The following is a 21,451-nucleotide window of genomic DNA, read 5'->3' on the forward strand; positions in this document are numbered from 1 at the left end:
CTTCTGTAAAAACAATGGAATTAAAATACGACCGGACTCACCGTGCTTGGTCAAGTACTCGACTATGCTCCCCACTATAGCTGGGATGCCATTCTCAGTGAGGCCCTGCTGATGAAGGTCTTGGAGACTGACGCCAAATAACTTTTTGTAGGTGGAACTCTTCTGCTCGTTTTGTGGCACCGCTGCTATCTTTTTCATGTCTTCCTTCAGCCGAACTGCAGCTTTACTTTGCTTAAAACAGCGTAAGCAGAAAGAGCAGTCAGTCATATTAACCACAGGAGGTTGCATGGTTACAACAGAATCACCTGAATTAAAGTATAAGCATTTGGAGACAGAGAGCAGTGGTCTTGACTTATTTTTACTTCAACTCAAATCAAAATCCCTCATCTCTCTCTCAGGTTGCTCAGTGCTGAGAATGGCACACGCTGATATACTGGTTAAAAGGAGTGAAAAATAATGAGAAACCTAAAGCCACACTTAACCACACTTAAGCGTAGCTAAGAGAGGGAGCAATACACTGCAGTATCTTAGATATATTACTACAGTAACTGGGGGTGTGACTCACAACCTGGTTAACAGGAAAATAAAACATTTATAAGCACATTGAAACCCCATGCAGATCCTGAAAGAGTAAGATGTTTCCCAACATAAAAATTTATCTAGATGCCATTTTAAGGTAGCTTTAATTTGAAGGGTTAGAAAAAATATATATATGTAGGGTGAACATTTATTTCTGACTTGATTATATCTGAATATCTCAATAAGATTTTGGCACATAAAATCAACTTAATTCTCATTGTAGTTCAAAATGTTATCTGTGAAATAGCAATGTTTCAGGTAATCACAATTTTTAAAACTTCAACATATAATAAATAAAAAAATACAATTTACATTCAACTAATTCAAGTTATCACCACAGTGAAACCTCTATACAAATCTGTTTCTTCCGTTTAATAGAAAAATTTTCCCCAAGGAAGTATTTTAAAAGATAAATTTTAATATGGTTCAATATAACTAAATAGGGATTTCTTTTTTAAAAAAGTGTATGTCCTATATAAAAGTGTATATCTTTAAATACTAAAAAGATGGCAAAATGTGAACAACTTTATTTGGGGAGAGAGGAAGCAGATTGGGGGAAATGTTCACTAATTAAAAAGTGTCAATATTATAAGTGCAGGCTCATGCAGCTGTTAAACAATCTAAAAGCAGGATCATTACCTTCATTGTATAGCTGAGGAAACAAAGATCAAAGAGTTAAGAAGTAATCTGGTAAAAGTCATGGAACTGGTCAGAAGACAGTCTCATCTGACCCTAAGTCTGTGTTTCTCTCCTTAATTTAGATTTATATTAAAGTGCAGTTTGTGTATAATTATAGTAACAAACTATGATAAATATTGTATGTGACACATGACAATTACACAAAGATAATTCTATAATCTTGATTTTTAGTAAGGTCCCCATAATTTCAATTTGACCTTGAATTTTATAATCTACATAATCAGACCAACTTTTATAGACATATTTGCAGATTTTAATAGGTCATATTTGAAAGCCATATTTCCCTAGTGAGGATTCAGCAATGTAAAGTTAAAACATAGATTTAGTAACCCATTAATACTACTAATAAGGCACAGTGTTAGCTACTACAGAGCAGTAGGGGCTAGAATTATCATCTCTGTCACCAAGGAAGTCAAGTCAAACTTGTAACAACTACTATTTTTGTGTGTGAGTTTAAAAATCTATCCATCTCCTTCAAATGAACGAACATATGGGAAGTTTCAGTCAACCAGGTCTGTGGTGAGTAAGCAGCCAAAAAGCAACCTGTAATAATGAAACTGAAAATGGTCTCAAGTGTGGCATTAAAGCCAGCTGACAGTATGAGGTTAAATTATACAAATTGTATCTTTTATTTCACCTTCTTACAGACACAATAGAGCACAGTGGTTTAGAGCATGGACTGTGGAACCAGACTCCCTGTTTCAAATCCCATTCTGATCTTATTAGCTGTGTAACCCTGGACAAGTCACTTACACTCCGTGTGCCTCTGTTACCCCATCTACAAAATGGGGATACCAGAGGTTCCTATCTCATATGAATATATGAGGCTGAAATGAGCTCGTACACATAACAAGAATGAGACGAGTGTCTGGAATACTCAGTAAGTACTGTTATCCTCATCACCATCCTTCTTCTAGGAAATTATTCCGATTTCTTCTCAAAAAATTGAGAGATACTCAACCACTCCTGTACTTAATGTCTGTGAGGACTAACCTGATGACTAATTATTCTCCATAGACCTCTAAATCTAAAATATTTAGGTATGACTTTTGAAAGATAAAGATAAAATCATTTTGCACATTAGTATCAGAATTTCTCGAGTTTTTACTAGAAATTTTCAAGACTTTCTCAGAATTCTGTCTAAATGTCAGTTTAAAACCTAAATTAACAATCTCTCTGCTGCTAGCCCTGTTCCTAATTTTGCCCTTCACTCGAGTACAGTCAATATGCTGTGTCTCCTGTTAACAGTGTAAATAAACACTCCTGGCATTATGGTTCAGTATTTTCAAGTCTGAGACATGTCATTAACCTCATACATCTTGAACTGATTGCAAATTAAACTACCTGTTTACTCAGCATAGAGCCATATTACATAGACAAGTTTATATGTAATCATAGTAATAAAGGAACATCTGATTATTGCTTTTAATTGGTAATCTAATTTAGGTTTACACTTTTTAAAAAGTAAATACTGTTTTAAAACAACCACAATGAAACAGACAGCTTTATTTTCAGACATCCAAATCAATTCTTCAGTGACGGGCTTAGAACAAATATAAAATATCCTTTATGGTAAGTACTAAGAAATATTCAATAGTTCCTTACTCATGAAAAAATAAAACTAAGGACATGAAAAGCCATTTATGACAAATTCCATTTAAGCTGAAATTACTTTCTACCTTTATTCAATGTTAGATCATTCTCTTTATAAACGTCAATGTCTGTAGAATTTCAGCTTCCCTTCAAACACACACTTAACTTTTCTTGATCTAATATAAGCTGAAAAATAAGTTACTAATTGAGGTATTCTGAGTCAATCTTAACTTTGCATATATTCCCATTCATCACTTGAGTTTGAAAACTGGACTCTGCATCTGTAAAAGCAATTTAGGTTCCCACATTAAAAGGCAGACAGGGAACCTTGGGAACAATCTGTAGGGGTCATTTAGTGCTTAAAGTATCACTTGAGGAAAGGAAACCAGGACCCAAAAAGTTGCGGTGAACTCAGTGAGAAAGGGCTCAGCCCATGTCGCCTAATTTTATACCAATATTCATTTTCATAATTAATGGTGACCTTGTTTTTCTATGCTTTTATTTATGATCAAAAATACTTAACTAGCTCACAAAATGCGCACACCAGGACAGTAGTGGATATTTGTTGATTGGGGGCCACCTAGCCTCTATTTCTCCTTTTTCCTAGTGACAAATCCTGCCTGCCTTTGGGGGAATGACCGCACCCTCGGTGTGCACAGCTCTGATGAGGCGACCACTCCAACCGCTGCCCTGCCTTTAGGAAGGGCTGGGCTAGGGCACCCTAGCCGATCAGACCCTTCCTCCTGCAGACCACTGAAGCCTGAGTGGACTGTCACAAGGACAGAAACATGGTTGGAGCTAATTTATTCCAGCCGCAGTGCTCTCACTGGATGGTTAGATTAACTAACCAGTAGACTAACTCTTGCCAGCTGCATCCCCAGAGCTGCTATGTGTGGTCCTTTGGCTGCCCTCTCTGACACTGGTCCTCCAGCTGTTCCTTCCACATGGTGAGCTACTCCATAGCTTTCCAGTAAAGTTTCTTTGGGCTTAAGTTAGCCAGAATCATCCATTTCTGTTTGGTAGCAACACACACACACACACCACCCCCCTCCAATTGATAAAAGTGCCCTGGAAAAAGAAAAAAGAAATAATAATCAAGAGCAGAGAGGAAACCAGGGTTTTAGAAAATAAGAGAAAATCAGAATGATAATGACAACTAACTTTTATGGAATGTTCACTGACTATATCAGTCACTTTAGATGGCTTCACTCATTAAATCCTAATAAAGATACATTGGGAAGGAAGATACGTTTGTGAACTCTGTTTCACAGAGCAGCCAAGTAATGTGTTCCAGGTGCTGTCAAAGATGTGATGTGGCCAGCAGTGACACGGGCAATCTGAGTCCAGAGGACACATGCTTAATGCTGTCTCCAAAAAGAAAGTGTTGAGAATCAACCACTATATATACAAAGATAAAAAACAAATTTCTTTTGTATAGCACAGTGAACTATATTCAATATCTTGTAATAACCTTTAATGAAAAAGAATATGAAAACAAACATACGTATATATGCATGACTGGGACATTACGCTGTACACCAGAAATCCATACATTGTAACTGACTATATTTCAATTAAAAAAAGCATATACTGGGAAAGCTCACTTGCTAAAGATAAAACAAAATTATTATTCTTATAGTAGAGGAAAATAGGATTATTTATATGTTTCTTGGTCTCCTTAAGATATGCTCAGAAGCAACATCACTATTTTTGATATTAGAATCCGCACAGAGAAGGCTTTTATCAGTAGGACGCATTTCAGAAGTCTTGAGTTTTTATAATAGCCAACATTTACTGAGTGCTGATTTTGTGCCAGACTCTACTGTAAGTGCTTTAAAATTAAAACCTCAAAATTCCAAAACAAATTTATCAGTAGGTACTTTTACTATTCCAATCTGGACAAGAAAATTAAGGTACGAAGAAAAAGAAACTTGTCTCATACAGTTGGAGAGCCAGAATATAATACCCCGCTGCTCTGGCTCTAACATGTGAGCTCAGAACCCTGAAAGACTTTAGTATTTACAGAAACTTTAATGTAAGTGGTTCTGTGAAGCCCCGAGGGGGACAATACTACATACAGCACTCTATTTACAGAGCTTAATACAAAAATCGATTTTAGACTACTGAATTCAACTGCCTGTTTTTCCTTAAGGCAATCCTCCAAGAATTTAAGTACCACAAGGTTAAGGCACTTTGAAGGACAATCAGGCTACACTGCTGGTTAAATTCAGACCTGTGCACTTGAAAACTCTTTGCAAATGGGGCTAGGACTAATACAGCTAAGCAGGATGTGGAAGCAGAACAGATAATCCATACCAAATAAAAGGGGTGCAAGGAAAGTACAAGATAAGCCCGAGACATCTTGCTCTAGAAGGCAAGGAAATGCTTAAGGACTAATGGGGTGTGTCAAAAAGACCTGTGGGCCAGCTGACACAGTTCCTATCGGCCAAGTTTAGGTCAGCTGGAGCACCACGAGTAAGAACTGTAAATGATTACCACATCCGGTATAAACACAAATCCCTGAATCAACAGTGATCCTAGGAAGAGTGAGGGAAATGGGTTAAAAAAGTAAAAGTCCTCTTTACAGAACATGCTGCAGCTAAATACAGAAGGAATAACAGAATTAGAAAATGAGCATTTTCAACTAATCATTTAACAAATAATTTTGCCAAGGATTGTCGGTGGATGCTAAAGCAGGTGAAAAGTTGTTGGAGAACAGGATTTTCAGAGTCTCAAAGATCACACAGTATTTGCAAAGGGAAAAAAAAATTTACCTTTACACTTGATATCTCTGAGGACTCGGCTTAACTCAAAAGATTAAATTTATCGTCACTCATCATGATGAGTTGACATTATGTGCTCCTGATGTGATGCAACATGCAGAAAACATCATTTATAAAATATTCTTGCCAAAAATGTTTAAGCTGATGCTCATCTAGCCTCTAAATCTAACAGTTTACATGAAGTTCAGGAGCTAAAAGAACAAGTTAAATGACAGTGAGGAAACAGACAAATTAGGAATCAGGGCCATTCTAACAGACAGCTAGCCTGGAATTTTTGAAACATTAATGTTATGAGGAAAAGACTAATTCTAGATTTCAAAGAAAATACACAAGCTTCAAATGTAATATATGAATATTGACTGGTTCCTGGCTGAAAAATAGAAGAAAAAAGTAGCCAATTTTCCATGGGACAACTACGGAAATTTGAATATGTGTTGTACATTAGATGGAATTACTATAAAGGTGGATTCTGCAGCAGCAGAGTTTGTGGCTGGGCACTTATGGAGGAGAGGCTGACACCTAAGCCAATTGTTGGTGCTCCCACAGCAGGTGTAGCTTTGACGAGCTTTGAGGGCATGCACTTTGGGAGTACACACGAGCCAGAGGTGGAACTGAGGCCGAGCAGTTTATTGGTGCTCCCACAGCAGAGGCGGGTAGGGTAACAGCTACAGCAGCAGTGATTTTCATGAGCCCCGCACACCAAGTGGTGTGTGGCATCACGGTCTCATGACCTGCTAACAGCTCCTAGGAAGAACACACAGCAACCCCTTTTCCAGAGAAGTCTTCCAGTCCTGCCCACCTCACGTCGCTGCTTAGAACCACATGATGACACCTACTACAACAACTGGAGGGCAGACGCTGCCCCCAACAGGACTGTGACAACCACATAGCAAAGAGAAGGCCCCATTCAACATCCAGCACAGGCTCTGGTCACCATTACACCAAACACACCCTATCAAGAGAACAACAGCCAGCACACTGAGGGAAGATGCGGCAGGCATCCATAACAAAAACAGCCCTCACACCAAAAATATTGGACTCACACAGTGCACAGGGATGCTCCCACATAAAACCAGCCCTTCAAGACCAAAGTAGGTAATTGTTTCTCCTAAATTCATAGAGCCAGAGAAATATAGGAAAAATGAAAAAGCAGAGGAATTACTCCCAGTTAAAAGAATGAGAGAAATCCCCTGAAAGAACAATGAAACAGATCTCTCTGGTCTCCCAGGCCCCAACTTCAAAAAGGAGGTAATAAAAATGCTAAAGGAATTAAGAAAGATGATCTATAGAAATGCAGATCACTGTAATAAGGAACTAGAAACTATAAAGAGAAACCAATTAATGCACAAGATGAAAAAGTGATCTGGAAGATGGAGTAATGGAAATAACCCACTCAGAACAGCAGAGAAAATGACAAATGAAAAAAATGGAAAGAAAGCAACACATGAGACCTATGAGATAATATGCATAGATTGTCATGCTTTATAGGGATTCCAGAAGGAGAAGGGAAAAGAAGATCAAAAATGTATTTGAAGAAATTATGGCTGAAAACTTTCCAAACCTAAAGAAGGAAACAGATAACCAGGTACAGGAAGCACAAAGGGCCCAAACAAGATGAACCCAAACAGACCTATACCAAGGCGTATCATAATTAAAGTGGCAAAAGTTAAAGATAAAGAGAGGATTTTAAAGGCAGCAAGAGAAAAAGTCATTTACAAGGGAACCCCCATAAGGCTATCAGCTTGTATCTCTGCAGAATCTTTGCAGGACAGAAGGGAATGGCCATGATATATTCAAATTCCTGAAAGGAAAAAACCTGCAACCTAGAATAATTTACCCAGCAAGATTATCATTTAGAATAGAAGGAGAGGTAAAGAATTTCTCACATGAGCAAAAACTAAAAGAATTAAGTAATACTAAATTTACCCTAAGAGAATACTGGAAGATCTTCTTTACAAAGAAAAGCAGCAAGAATCTATAGAAAAGGGAAAGTCATAATAGGAAATGCAAACATATAAAAGGATTGAAATCACTTAAAAAGCCAGCATGCAGATTAAAAATAAAAAATGTAAAAGCAATTATAACCACAGTAAATAAAAAGTGTAAGCATGAAGATGTAAAATAAGACATTAAAATGACAAAATGTGGAAGGAGGGGAGTATAAAAATGTAGATCTTTTAGAATGTATTTGAATTTTTATGACTATCAGTTTAAAGAAAGTAGATATAGTTATGGGTCAACATACTTGAACTCCATGGTAACCACAAATCAAAACCATAACACAGATTCACAAAACCCAAAAAGAAAGGAACTCAAGAACACTACAAAAGTAAATCAAACCACAAAAGGAAAAGCACAAAGAAGAAATGAAGAAAAAGTACAAAGACAATTGTGAAACAATGATTAAAATGGCAATAAGTACATTTCTATCAATAATTATTTTAAATGTCAATGGACTAAATGCATGGATCAAAAGACAATGGCAGACTGGATTAAAAAAACAAGAACCTGCAGTATGCTGCCTATGAGAGACTCAGTTCAGCATAAAAGACACAGACTGGAGTAAGGAGATGGAAAAAGATATTTCATGCAAATGGAAAAAAACAAGAAAGTGGGGAAAGAAATACTCTTATCAGACAAAAGAGACTAAGACAAAGGTCATAAGACAAAGAAGGGCAATATATAATGATAAGGGGATCAATCCAAGATGAGGATATTACACATGTTATCATACACTCAACCAATACAGGAGCATCTAAATATATAAAGCAAATACTAACAGACATAAAGTGAGAAACTGACAATAATACAATAAATAGTAGGAGATCGTAACACCTCATTGACATCAATGGACAGATCATCAGTAACACAACAAAGGTCCTAAATGACACAACAGGCCAATTGGACTTCATTGGTATCTACAGGACACGACCTCCAAAAAATACATATTCTTTTCAAGCACACATGGAACATTCTCTAGGACAGACTACATACTAGGTCACAAAACAAACCTCAACAAATTTAAGTAGAAATTATTTCAAACATTTTTTCTGACCACAATAGTGTAAAACTAGAAAACAACAACAGGAAAAAAAAAATGGGAAGAGAACAGACACATGGAGACTAAACAGCATGCTACTAAAAAACCAATAAGTCAAAAAAGAATCCTGAAAATACCTTGATACAAACAACAATGAAAACAGAACTTTACAAAATCTATGACACAGCAAAAGCAGTTCTAAGAGGGAAGTTCATAGCAATATAGGCTTTCCTCAAACAAGAAAAATCTCAAATAAACAACTTAACCTATCACCTAAAAGAATTAGAAAAAGAACAAAAAACTCAGAGTCAGCATAAAGAAGGAAATAAAGATTAGAGAAGAAATGGAGATTTAAAAACAGAAAAAAAGCAATAATACCAAGAGCAGGCTTTCCCAAAAGATAAACAAAATCAACAAGCCTTTAGCTGGGCTCATCAAGAAGAAAAGAGGACCCAAATAAATAAGAAGTGAAAGAGAAGACATAACAACCAACACACACACACAAATCCTAAGAGAATACCATGAACAGTTATACACCGACAAATTGGACAACCTAGAAGAAATGGACAAGTTTCTAGAAACATACAGCCTGACAAGAATGAGTCAAGAAGAAACAGATAGTTTAAACAGACCAATCACTGAAAGTGAAACAGAATCGCTAATTGGAAAAAAAAAAAAAATATCCCTGGAAACAAAAGTCCAGGACTGGATGGCTTCACTGGGGATTCCTACCAAACATACAAAGAATTTGTACCTATCCTTCTCAAACTCTTCCAAAAAGATTGAAGAGAAAGGAACATTCCCAAAATCATTCAGTGAAGCCACCATCACCTTGATAACAAAATATAAAAAAGTAAAATTATAGGCCAGTATCTTTGATGAATACAGATGTAAATATTCTCAACAAAATACCAGCAAACTGAACTGAACAATACAAAAAGGATGATACACCATGGTCAAGTTGGATTCATTCCAGGGTCACAAGGATGGTTCAACATAGGCAAATTAAAGTGATATATCACATTTTAAAAAAGGAAAGACAGAAACCACATGATCATCTCAACCAACAGAGAAAAAGCATTTGACAAAATTCAACACTTATTCGGGATAAAAAGTCACCAAAGTAGGTGTAGAGGAACACCTCAAGATGATAAAGGCCATTTACAGCAAACCCACAGCCAAACATAATACTCAGTGATGAAAAACTAAAAGCCTTACTGCTAAATTCAGGCACAAGACAAGGATGCCTACTTTCACCACTTCTTTTCAACACAGTATTGGAAGTCTTAGCCAAGGCAATCAGACAAGAAAAGTAAAAGGAATCCAAATTTAAAAGGAAGGGGTAAAACTGTCACTATTTGCAGATGACATGATATTCTATATTAAGAACCCTAAAGCCTCCACATAGAAACTGCTAGAACTAATAATCCAGCAAGGTAGCAGGATACAGGATTAATATACATAAATTTAGTGTGTTTCCTTACACTAAGAATAAAACATCAAGAAGACAGTCTCTTCAGCAAGTTGTATTGGGAAAATTAGATGGCCACATATAAATCAATGAAGTTAGAATACTCCCTTCACAGCATACACAAAAATAAACTCAAAATGTCTTAAAGACTTAAATACAAGACATGACACCATGAAACTCCTAGAAGAGAACATAGGCAAAACATTCACATAAATCGAAGCAATATTTTCTCAGCAATATTTCCTTAGATCAGTCTCCCAAGGCAAAAGAAATAAAAGCAAAAATAAACAAATGGGACCTAATCAAACTTATAAGCTTTTGCACAGCAAAGGAAACCATAAACAAACAAACAAAAAAACCCTATAGACTGGGAGAAAATATTTGCAAACAATGTGACTAACAAGGGCCTAATTTCTAAAATATATACACAGTTCATACATCTCAACATCAAACAAACAATCCAGTATGAACTTGTTGTTTATCTGTTATATATATATTAGTATCTGAAAAAGAATATGAAATGAATATATGCATGTTCATATATGACTGAAGCATTATGTTGTACACCAGAAACTGACACAACATTGTAAACTGACTACGCTTCAATAAAAAAAAAATCATACAATGGAAAAAAAAAAACAGTTCAATCAAAAAATGAACTGACGACCTAAATAGACATTTCTCCAAAAAAGATACCCAGGTGGACAAAAGGCACAAGAAAAGATGCTCAGCATCTCTAATTACCAGAAAAACGCAAACAAAAACTTCACATCTGTCAGAATGTCCATCATCAAAAAGTCTACTAATAATAAATGCTGGAGAGGGTGTGGAGAAAAGGAATCCTTGTACACTGTTGAGGGGAATGTAAATTGGTACAGCCACTATGGAAAACAGCATGAGATTCCTTAAAAAACTAAGAAGAGAGCTACCATGTTATCCAGCAATTCCACTCCTGGGCATATAGCCAGAAAAAATAAAAACTCTAATTAAAAAAGATACATGTACCCCAATGTTCACAGCAGCACTGTAATAGCCAAGATACGGAAACAATCCAAGTGCCCATCCAAAGATAACTGGCTAAAGAAGGTGTGATAAACATACACACACAATGACTGGATTACTCAGTCACAAAAAAGAATGAAATATTGCCATCTGTAGCAACATATTTGGACCTAGAGAGTATTATGCTTAGTAAAGTAAGTCAGACAGAGAAAGACAAATGTATCACTTATACATGGTATCTAAAAAATAATACAATGACTCTATATATAAAACAGACTCACAGACATAGAAAACAAATTTATGGTTACCAAAGAGGGAGGGAGGAACAAATTAGGAGTATGAGGTTAACAGATACGAACTACTATACATAACATAGATGAGGAACAGGGGTTTACTGTATAGCACAGGAATTATATTCAATATCTTGTAACAATCTATAATGGAATATAATCTGTAAAAACCTAAATCACTATGCTGTACACCTAAAATTAACACAATATTGTCAATCAGCTATACTTTAATAAAAAACACTTTTTTAAATGATGAAGAAATAGAGACCTCCCAAAGAGATTCCTTGCTAACAAAGAGCAACATCATTTTTCACAATTAGGAGGGAAAGGAATATGTTCTCTTCAAACTACAATTAGAAAATTAACAATAACAGTTGTAGGGTTATTCTTACAGAGATGTGGACAACTCCGTTAACCTGGATAGGGCTGCAGCACTGGGAAAGCACTCCATTGGAAAACAGGGTACCTGGGCTTGAACCCTGGTTTTCCTACTGACTTGGACATTTTCACAAGGAATGTCATTCTCTTTGGTCAAGTGTGAAGCTTAGGAAAGGGGCAAACGCAACCCTGGACAACATATGTTCTTTGTCCAGCCACACAGCTAAGTCAAGCTTATGCATCACCAGGAGGACAATACTGCAGTCAGGGACCCTCACATTCAACCTGCTGACCTTAGAGAAGTTTTCATCTATACCAACACTGGGTCCTTGTCATTTAAAATGCAATAGTACCACCTACTTTAAAGTGTTATGAGAGTTTAAACATTATTTAAAATAATGTAGAAGGTATGAGATTTTAAAATAACGTAGAAAGTATGTAAAAGCATCTATCACAGAATCAGAAGACACTTTATGCTGAAAAATGATTAAGAATTTATTTGCGGTAACAAATTCTTTCCAAGGACACTGTGGAAGAGTTGGCAGTTGCCTAGCAATGGGTAATTTTCCTCTTCTCTCTTAACAACAGAACTCTGATTTTGTTGGAGGGTCAGGAGCAAAGTCCCGAGTTGAAATATACCCACCTCCCCTGTAGCATCATATCCTTGAAGATACGGGTGACTACGTATCTAAATTTGGTCAATGAGATGTAAGCAGAAGTTGTTAACAGGACCACCAGAAATATTGCTTTAAAAAGAGGCCAACTCATTTTTTTTCCTATATTCCTGTTTTCTGCTTAGATCACAGCTGTAATGCCTGGGAGCCAGCCTGTGACTACGTAACGGTCCAGAAGCTAGAAGCTAAGCTCTAAGGACAGTAAAATAGAGGGGAAAAAAGGTGGGAGACTCACAACCTGATAACATCACAGAATCAGCCTGGAATACCCATCTATGGACTTCTTTTATATGAGAGAAAAAAAAATCGGTTTCAAATAATGCTCTGTTAGAAAGTCAGCAATTATTTATTGAACATACTGTTAGGTCAAGAAAATCACAAGTTTCCTATAAATCAGTTTTTCCAAATCTAGCTCATTAACTTAAAAAACCCAAAGCACTTTTTGGATATCTTATTCGTTGCCCTTACACAGATTATCAATGTGCATTGTAGAGCTAAACAACAGTTCTTAACCTGGAATCCACAGATCAGGAATCCTTAAAATACATGAAACATCAAATTTTTAGAAATCATATTCTCAAGAGGTCTATGATCTGAAAAATTAAGATCTAAGAATCTTTAGACATCAATAGAAAAGTTAGGTTTAATTAAAATTTTAAAAAAATAACTCATTTCTCTATCCAAACACTTAAAATACCTCGAATCACTGTGTATCTCATGTCAACTAATTTCCACCACTTAGACTAGAAAAGATTAAAGAATCCTTATTACCTAGTATTATTGGAATGTTAAAGAAACTATTAAGAACAAACCCAATAAGAATCTTCTGAATTTTCTCACTTCTCTTTCTGAAACCACACAGATTAAGATGAATAAAAGTCAATCAACAGAACGCAGAAAAGTTATAGACTCCAGTTGTGTATGACTGCTGCGAAAGGTAAAGACAGGGCAGAAAACATAGAGCAGACATCACACCAGCACTATGGGGAGTCTGGAGAGGACCAGCAGGAGTCCAGACATGCAAGCTCTTTAAAAGCACCTACAAATATTTATTACTTTAAAGACAGAGCACATGGTGAGAGGGAGCTCAACAAGGCTCACCTGCTTAGAGGAAGAGGTGAAAGATGACACACAAAGTACCCACAGGGATCCCAACAGGTGGCTACCAGGAAGCACAAGAAAAATATGCCCCCAATAGTGAGTGCATCACCTTGGAGGGCAATTTTGTGAAGAAAAGGCAGCAGAGCTCTCCTGACCCAGGTTAGTTTCAGAGAGGTGAAGGAGAGATGGGCGAACACAAGGGCCACATTTAAGGAAACAGTCCTTTGGCAGCAAGAGAGGAGGCAGTCCCAGGGCTGTAAAACTTGAAAAGCTACCTTGGCCTCTCATCACTATACCCCACAGGAACCTCTTGATACTGGTATCACAAACACCAATCTCACTGAAATGTGAGGAAGAAAAATGGAACACGGCCAGCAACTAAACAGAGACAGTATTTTTTAAAAAGTATAAAAGATCATCGTGACTTTCTTGAAATAACTCATCAGAAAAATGTTGCCAAGAAACAGATGAAAACCGTAACCTAACAAAAACAACAAAAGTTAACAAGGAAATGATACCAAGAGCACATGCAACAATGACAAAGATAAACTGGATTTCATTAAAATGAAAACCTTTTGTGCATCCAAAAACATTAACAAGAGTGAAAAGACAATCACAGAACAGGAAAAAGTATTTGCAAATCATCTATCTGATACAGGTTTAATATCCAGAATATGTTTAAGAACACCTACAACTCAGTAACTACAACAACAAACCCATTTCAAAAAATGGGTAAATGACTTAGAGACTTCTCCAAAGAAGACACACAAGTAGTTAATAAGCAAATAAAAAGATGCTCAATTTCAGTAGTCATTAGGGATACGCAAATCAAAACCAAAATTAGATACACTTCACATTCATTAAGATAGTTATTATCAAAAAAAAAAAAAAATCCAGAAAGTGAGTGCTGGATGGGATGTGGAAAAACTGAAACCCTTATGCATTGCTGGTGATGATGTAAAATGATACAGCACCAAGGCAAACAGGTGGTTCCTCAAAAAGTTAAATATAGGATTACCACATGATCCATCAATTACACGTCTGAGTATGTGCCCTAAAATCAGAAACTCAGATACCTGTATACCAACGTTCACAGCAGCACTATTCACAACAGCCAAAAGTAGAAAATAACCCAAATGCCCATCAACAGATGAAAACAAAATGTGGTGTATATACACAATGGAATATTGTTCAGTCTTATAAAGGAATGAAATTCTCATAACATGATATAACATAGATGAACTCTGAAAATGTTATGCAAAGTGAAATAAGCCAGACACACAAAAAACCCAAAACTGTATGATTCTACTTGTACAAGGGACCTAGAATAGGCAAATTCATAAACAGAAAGTAGGAGAATGGTTCCAGGGGCTGGGGTGGGGAGGGAGGACAGGGAGTTACTGTTTAGCGGGTACAGAGTTGGAGATGATGAAAAGGTTTTAGAAATGGAAAATGGTAACAGTCACACAATACTGTGAATGTACTAAAGTCACTGAATTATAAACCTAAAAATAGTTAAAATGGTAAATTTTATGTCACATACATTTTACCACAATTTTTTTAAAGTTAATCAATTGATCACAATGATGAAAGGATACCACAAAACAGAAATACAAAAATTTAGGGAAGAGATAATCAGTCAAAAAGAGAATGTGAAATGGAGATCGGCAGAAATTAGCAAAGGAAGGAAAGGAGAAGACACAAACATTTCAGAAGTAAAGACTAAATTCTGATGAGCACAAAGGAGAAGAGAAACCACTGACAGCCCAGTAAGGGACATGGAAGACATAAATGAGGAAAGTAAACATAGTGAAACATTTAAAAAAATCTCAAGGATCTGATAGCTACAAAAAGCAGTTAAATAAACTCCAAAATATGGGTTACTGAAGTCCCCAAAGAAGAAAACCAAATAATATCTTGGAGTAGAATAGTTAATGAAGTAGAATATTTAATAAATTAGAATATTTAAAGATGTAATTCACAAAAACTTTGTTTAAATAGAAGCCCTGAATCTATGAATTGAAATGGCACATCATACCCAGAACAGTCCAACAAGGTAGTTAAGGAAAGAAAACACGAGCCAAAATGTAATAACCAATCAAGTTGTCCATCAACTATAAAAGCTACCGTTTGAATATACAAAGGCTAAAAGAATACTGTGCCCGTGACCCTTCCTTCCTTGAGAAAACCACCAGAGCACAAACTTTAACCAATTAATAAATGACTGGGGAGACTTTGATGAAAAGACTGGCAAAGACATTTGAAAAGGAAATTTTAAAAAGAAATTAAAATTTTTTATTTCAAAAAATTAAGAAATAAAAATAAAAGTAAAAAATTTAAAGTATATCCATGTTATGTGAAGAAGGAATGAAGAAACTAAAACAATTACACTCAAAAGGGAAGGCTTCGGTTAAAACACTTCCAGGTTTTAGAAAAGCTGCCCTTTGGTTCAGAGGACAAAATCAAAGTGAATGGCCATTACCTGGAGATAGATTTGAAGATACGTAAAGAAGAAATAGTTACTTCAAACAACAGTAGATTTTTGCGGGAGTTGGTGAAGTTCCTAGTAATCAAAGATAGGCAAAAACAATAATGATAGTATTTGTCATCCTTTCTACTTTTGGAGTGTTTTTTTTTTTTTTTTTAAAGAAAAGTAAATATTGGTAAGAAGAAAAGAGGTAGGATATAAAGTCGTTCACATTTCTGGAGGGCAATTTGGCAACACCCAAGAAAAACTGGGGCTTCTGTCCCGGCCATCCTCTGAGCACAGAAGGGCAAGGAACAGTGAAGAAGACGCCTATCTTATGCAAATTGGAACCAAGATAGTTATAATATATTGTTAATTGGGGAAAAAAAAGAATGCTGCAAAACTAAGGTCAGGTATAAACTGTTTTTATAACTATACATACTCATAGAAAAAACTATAGGACCCTAAGCAAATATAGTACAGATTTGTTTTAGGGTTGTGGAATCATAGACGATTCTTATTTTCTTCTTTTTAATTACTTGTATATCCTAAATTTTATATAACAGAAATGTATTAACTATTATACCAAGAAAACTTAAAAAGTTTTTATAAAAAGTTATATTCTCTATATAAAAAAGAAAGTCAGGACCAACTGCAGACTTCCAGTGATGATAGAGTAAAAGGGTCTGCAAATCTTCTCCTTAAAAAACAATACAAAACTGGGCAAAACTGTCAAAACAACCATTTCAGAGCTCTGGAAACTGACAGAAGGCAAAAAAAAAAAAAAAAAAAAAAAAAAAAAACCCACCAAAAAAAACAAAAACAAAAACAACTTGAACACTTATTCATGAAAAACTGATGAAGTTTAGTTTAGAACAGTGGGAGTTTTGGCATGCTTGCCTGGAACTGCTCCCAACCCCTCTGCCCTCAGACTGGGGAGGCACAGCAGTGCTAACACAGGGGGCCAACTGTGAAATCCAGCAGTACTGGTTTGGGCTGAATTGATTTAGAAGACTGGACAAAACCCTACACCCAGTGGATCATTTATCTGATAATGGACTTATATAAAAAGAACCCCTACAACTCAACAAGAACAAACAGCCCGATAAAGGAATAGGCAAAAGACATGAACAGACATTTAACCAGACGATATACAACAGGTAATGTGCACATGAAGATAAGCCCACCATCATTAGTCATTAAGAAACTGAGACAGCGCTACAAAGTCACTAGATTGGCTACAATAAGGAGAGTCCGATAGCACCATATGCTGGTGAGCATATGGAGAACCTGGAACTCTCATACACTGATAACAGAAGTGTCAAATGGTGCAACCATTTTGGACAACACTGGCAGTTTCTAAAAATGTTAAACATAAATTTACTCTGTGATGCAGCAATTCCACTCCTAGGTACCAACTTAACAGAAATGAAAATACATGTAGACACAAAGACCTGAATATGCATGTTCAGAGCAGCATTATTTTCAACAGCCAAAACTGAAAACAATCCAAATGTCTATCAACTAGTGAATGGGCAAACAACATGTGACATGAGAGAAAATTATTCTGTTATAATAAAAAGGAAGAAAACTGAGACCTACAACAGGGATGAACTTCAAAAATATTATGCTAGTAAAGAAGCCAGTCACAAAAGAACATATATTTTATGATTCCATTTATATCAAATGTCCAAAAAAGGCAAATATACAGAAATATCAAGTAAATTAGTGGTTGTCTGAAGTTGGGGGTGGTGGTGGGAATGTGAACTAACTGTAAATGGGCACAAGGGAACTTACTGAAGTGATGAAGTGTTCTAAAACTACACAGTGGTGCTGTCTGCACAATCAGTAAATTTACTAAAAATCATATTGTACATTTTCAATGAGTATGTTTTAAGATATGTAAATTACACCTCAAAAGACCAGTTTAAAAAAATAGAAAGCAGGTGCTTGGTAATGTCCTGCCAAAATAAGACTGTCAGTAGAAGGAATATACTGAATATTAATTTGCTTTTAGAAACACCCCACATTCTTCATGATAATTGCACACTTTATCCATCTACAATAATTCTAGATGAAATCAGTAAATTCTGGGGTAGCTGCCTTTGAAGTGACTGCTGCTATACCAACGTATAAAAAACCTGAAAGCACAGAAACATTCCTGTGCTTAGAATTCCTTGGTTATTTTGGAAAAGGGGCACAAGCTCTTAAAGTCACTAATTTTAAACCTTCTGTTCATCATTGCTGACAGTCTTAATAGAGCCAAATAGGATTTAAACAGAAGAGAGGTTGCTATCAGTCAAATTTGAAAAATACTCTTGGAAAAGCTATACTTGCCATTGGTTCTCGGCAAGTTTAGCAGAATGTAAAGTCAGAAACAGAAGAATGTTTTTTAAAAAGTTACAGAAACTCATTTCAGTTTAAGATCTAGCATAGTAAGAAGAGCCACATTGCTGAAACAAAAGATTCTAAAATATATACCTTCAGAAAAGCCAAATGTACTTAAAACTAATGATGCATGGAAGTACTTGAAAGCTTACACGATTTATCTACAGTGTAAACCACAGAAATAAAAATTTCTACATGAGATCATTTACATTTTAACTAAAACGAATTTCTTAAATATTAAAGGAGTTTCTGAATATTAAGACCAAAATTAAATTGATAAAAGACAATTTTATATCAACATTCTTCTTGAACAAGTCTTTTTTTTTCTTCCAGGATATCTTTTCCGCTGCTACTCTCTAAAAACATTTTTCCTAGAATGAACCATTTGGCAGAGTTCTATTGTATAATTTTAAGTGATTTATACATTTTTTCATACAGTGAAATGGAGTAAAATTTAGCAAGCCTATAATAATATTCTCTAATTCCTTTATTTTAAAAAAATTTGCTTTTTCCAGCTAAAAAGACTTTATTCACCAATTCAAATGTTAGCACCCTCTCCCATGCCCCCCAGGGACCTAGCTTTATTATTAAGATCATGGCATACTGCCTCCAGCTTTACCTAATCATCCCACTCCTCATGAAGAGGAAGCCCTAGTGAAGGGAGTACAGGAGGAAAAAAGGGCATGTATGTGTTAAATTTCCAACAGTCTAACAAATGAAAGCGTCTAATTGGCTGAGAACTACAAATTCTGGGAACATACGCAAGGGCTCACAGAACACTAGAACGTTTTGAGGGCATCTCACCTTACTAACTCTAATTCCACAACAGAATGCCTGTGACAAGTCAACCCATGACCACTCAGCTTTCCCTTTCTCACTTTTTTTTTAAAACATTTTTTATTGATTTATAATCATTTTACAATGTTGTGTCAAATTCCAGTGTTCAGCACAATTTTTCAGTTATACGTGAACATATATATATATTCACTGTCACATTTTTTTTCTCTGTGAGCTACCGTAAGATTTTCCCTGTGCTATACAGTATAATCTTGTTTATCTATTCCTTTCTCACTTTAGCATTGGAACACTGACCACCTCATAAGGCAACCAGCTCAATGTTTAAACACTAGAATCTTTAGATACTTCTTTCTACTGGGTTGACACTGCCTCCCAGCTCTAGGACTGCTTTATGAAATTTACAGGGAAAGTATGCCTCCTTTTATGTATCAGGCAATTTCAAATAATATATTTCAATATATATCTATAATAGTACCATACACACTCAAAAATTTAATATTCATTGCCTTTATGATTGTAAACTAATCTATTTCTTTCAGACAGAGCTATCATTCCCTGTTTTTTAAGCAGTTTTTTATTTTAATAATTTAAATTTAATAAAAGTAATACATGCGCTTGTTCAAAACTCAAACACCACACACAAGTTTAAACTGAAAAGTCTTCCTATCCCAGGCCCAACAGATTAAGTGGGTAGAATCATTGGCTCAGGAATGTCACCACTACTTTGCATTTATTGATAAATTAAGTTACCTTTAGGCTGCCTTCCCTCTTGGTCCAGTGATTAGACGTCTGCTAGCAGCACCCAGGGTATCTAAGTCCTTGCTTACGTTCAGTAGGGGAATGGGAGACAGACTGCTATCCCAATCATGGAACATATGTTCTTTGTTTGGTTTGAGCAATTTTGGTTATGGCCAGAGAGAATGTTTACACATTCCATAAGATGTTTCTCTACATTTCCCAAGTACCTTTGCATTTAAGTGGGAACATGTGGCTAGTTCTCAGCAATGAACTACGAGAAGAGAAATGAGTCACTTCCAGAATGAGGCAGATAAAAGCATGTGTGCCTCCTCCATCTCTTTTTTCTTTCCCTGACATAACCTAGGGGATATATGGTCACATGTTAAAATAGCAAATATGTGACAGAATGGAGGAAGCTTGGATACCAGCGCCACCAGATGGAAGATTTTGTCAACTTGTATCAGACTCTGAGTGTCCACAAATTAATTTTTGTCTCCCTGAGCTACTGAGATTTTGTCTATTGGGATATCCAGCATTAATTACCTTGATCTATGCAGATTGCATGCCCACCTGAGGAAAAGCTATGCACTGGCCAGACTAAACATCATCTGAGATGGAATGGATGGACAGTCTTCTGATTACAAGCAACTTTATAGTAAGAATTCCTGCGTTCTCAGTTGGTGACTCAAAAGATTAAAGGTACAAAATACTTAACAATTATCCTGCTAATTCTTGCTAAATGGAAAATTGTGCCATTTTCACAAAAAGCACTACTAAAAAGACAGAATGCTTTTGCAGACATACCTTTAGATTCTTGAGGCTTCAAAAGACCCTTTGAAAAATAAAATACACTTAGGTGAAGCTGCAAAACCTAGGGCATGACTTATCTGTTCTATGCAAACATTTATGGAACAACTACAACTGCCTAGTCCTGAGCAAAAGGCAAATAATGCAAATAAGATATGACCCTTTCTGTCCAAACTGTTGCCTACTGAAGACAGATAAATTACAGTAAGACATTGAACAGATGGTCAAATATTCCTTCAGTTCTACTATCAAGATAGCACATTGCTCAATAATGTCTAAGATCAGAGGATAGTAAGTAACGTAACTATGAAATTAAGCTCAGGTACACCAGGCTCCAAACAAAGCCCAAGTTTTTCTAAAACCCCAAATAAAAAATGGGTTTAAAAAAATTGAGAAAGCCATCATGACATTTAAGAAACCTAAATGTAGCCTGTGTAGGAGAAACTTGGTATTGACATCCAACTAGAAACTACAAAGAGGATAACTGTGATGGCTTTGAAATTTCACCTTACATAATATTTGATTATTATTTAAGAAAATTTGGCTCAGCTAAATTGAGAACAAGAGAAACAATAAAAGAGAAAAGATAAAACTATTAACAATATGTAAGGACATAGGATACCTTGGTAGACATATTTAATAC

At 35.8% G+C, this 21,451-nt stretch overlaps 1 protein-coding gene across 7 annotated transcripts in view; it reads right to left on the reverse strand.

The window, feature by feature from the left end:
- FAM13A (family with sequence similarity 13 member A) overlaps positions 1 to 21,451 on the reverse strand; it is a 286,461-nt gene that overhangs the window by 241,645 nt on the left and 23,365 nt on the right. For all 7 annotated transcript variants that reach the window (XM_074347120.1, XM_074347142.1, XM_074347114.1 and 4 more), the window contains exon 2: positions 42 to 231. In XM_074347120.1, the coding sequence (XP_074203221.1) occupies positions 42 to 198 (157 nt within the window). In that variant the 5' untranslated portion in view covers positions 199 to 231. The remainder of the gene's footprint in view (positions 1 to 41; positions 232 to 21,451) is intronic.

The sequence above is a fragment of the Camelus bactrianus genome, chromosome 2 (genome assembly GCF_048773025.1).
Source record: "Camelus bactrianus isolate YW-2024 breed Bactrian camel chromosome 2, ASM4877302v1, whole genome shotgun sequence".
Taxonomy (NCBI): domain Eukaryota; kingdom Metazoa; phylum Chordata; class Mammalia; order Artiodactyla; family Camelidae; genus Camelus; species Camelus bactrianus.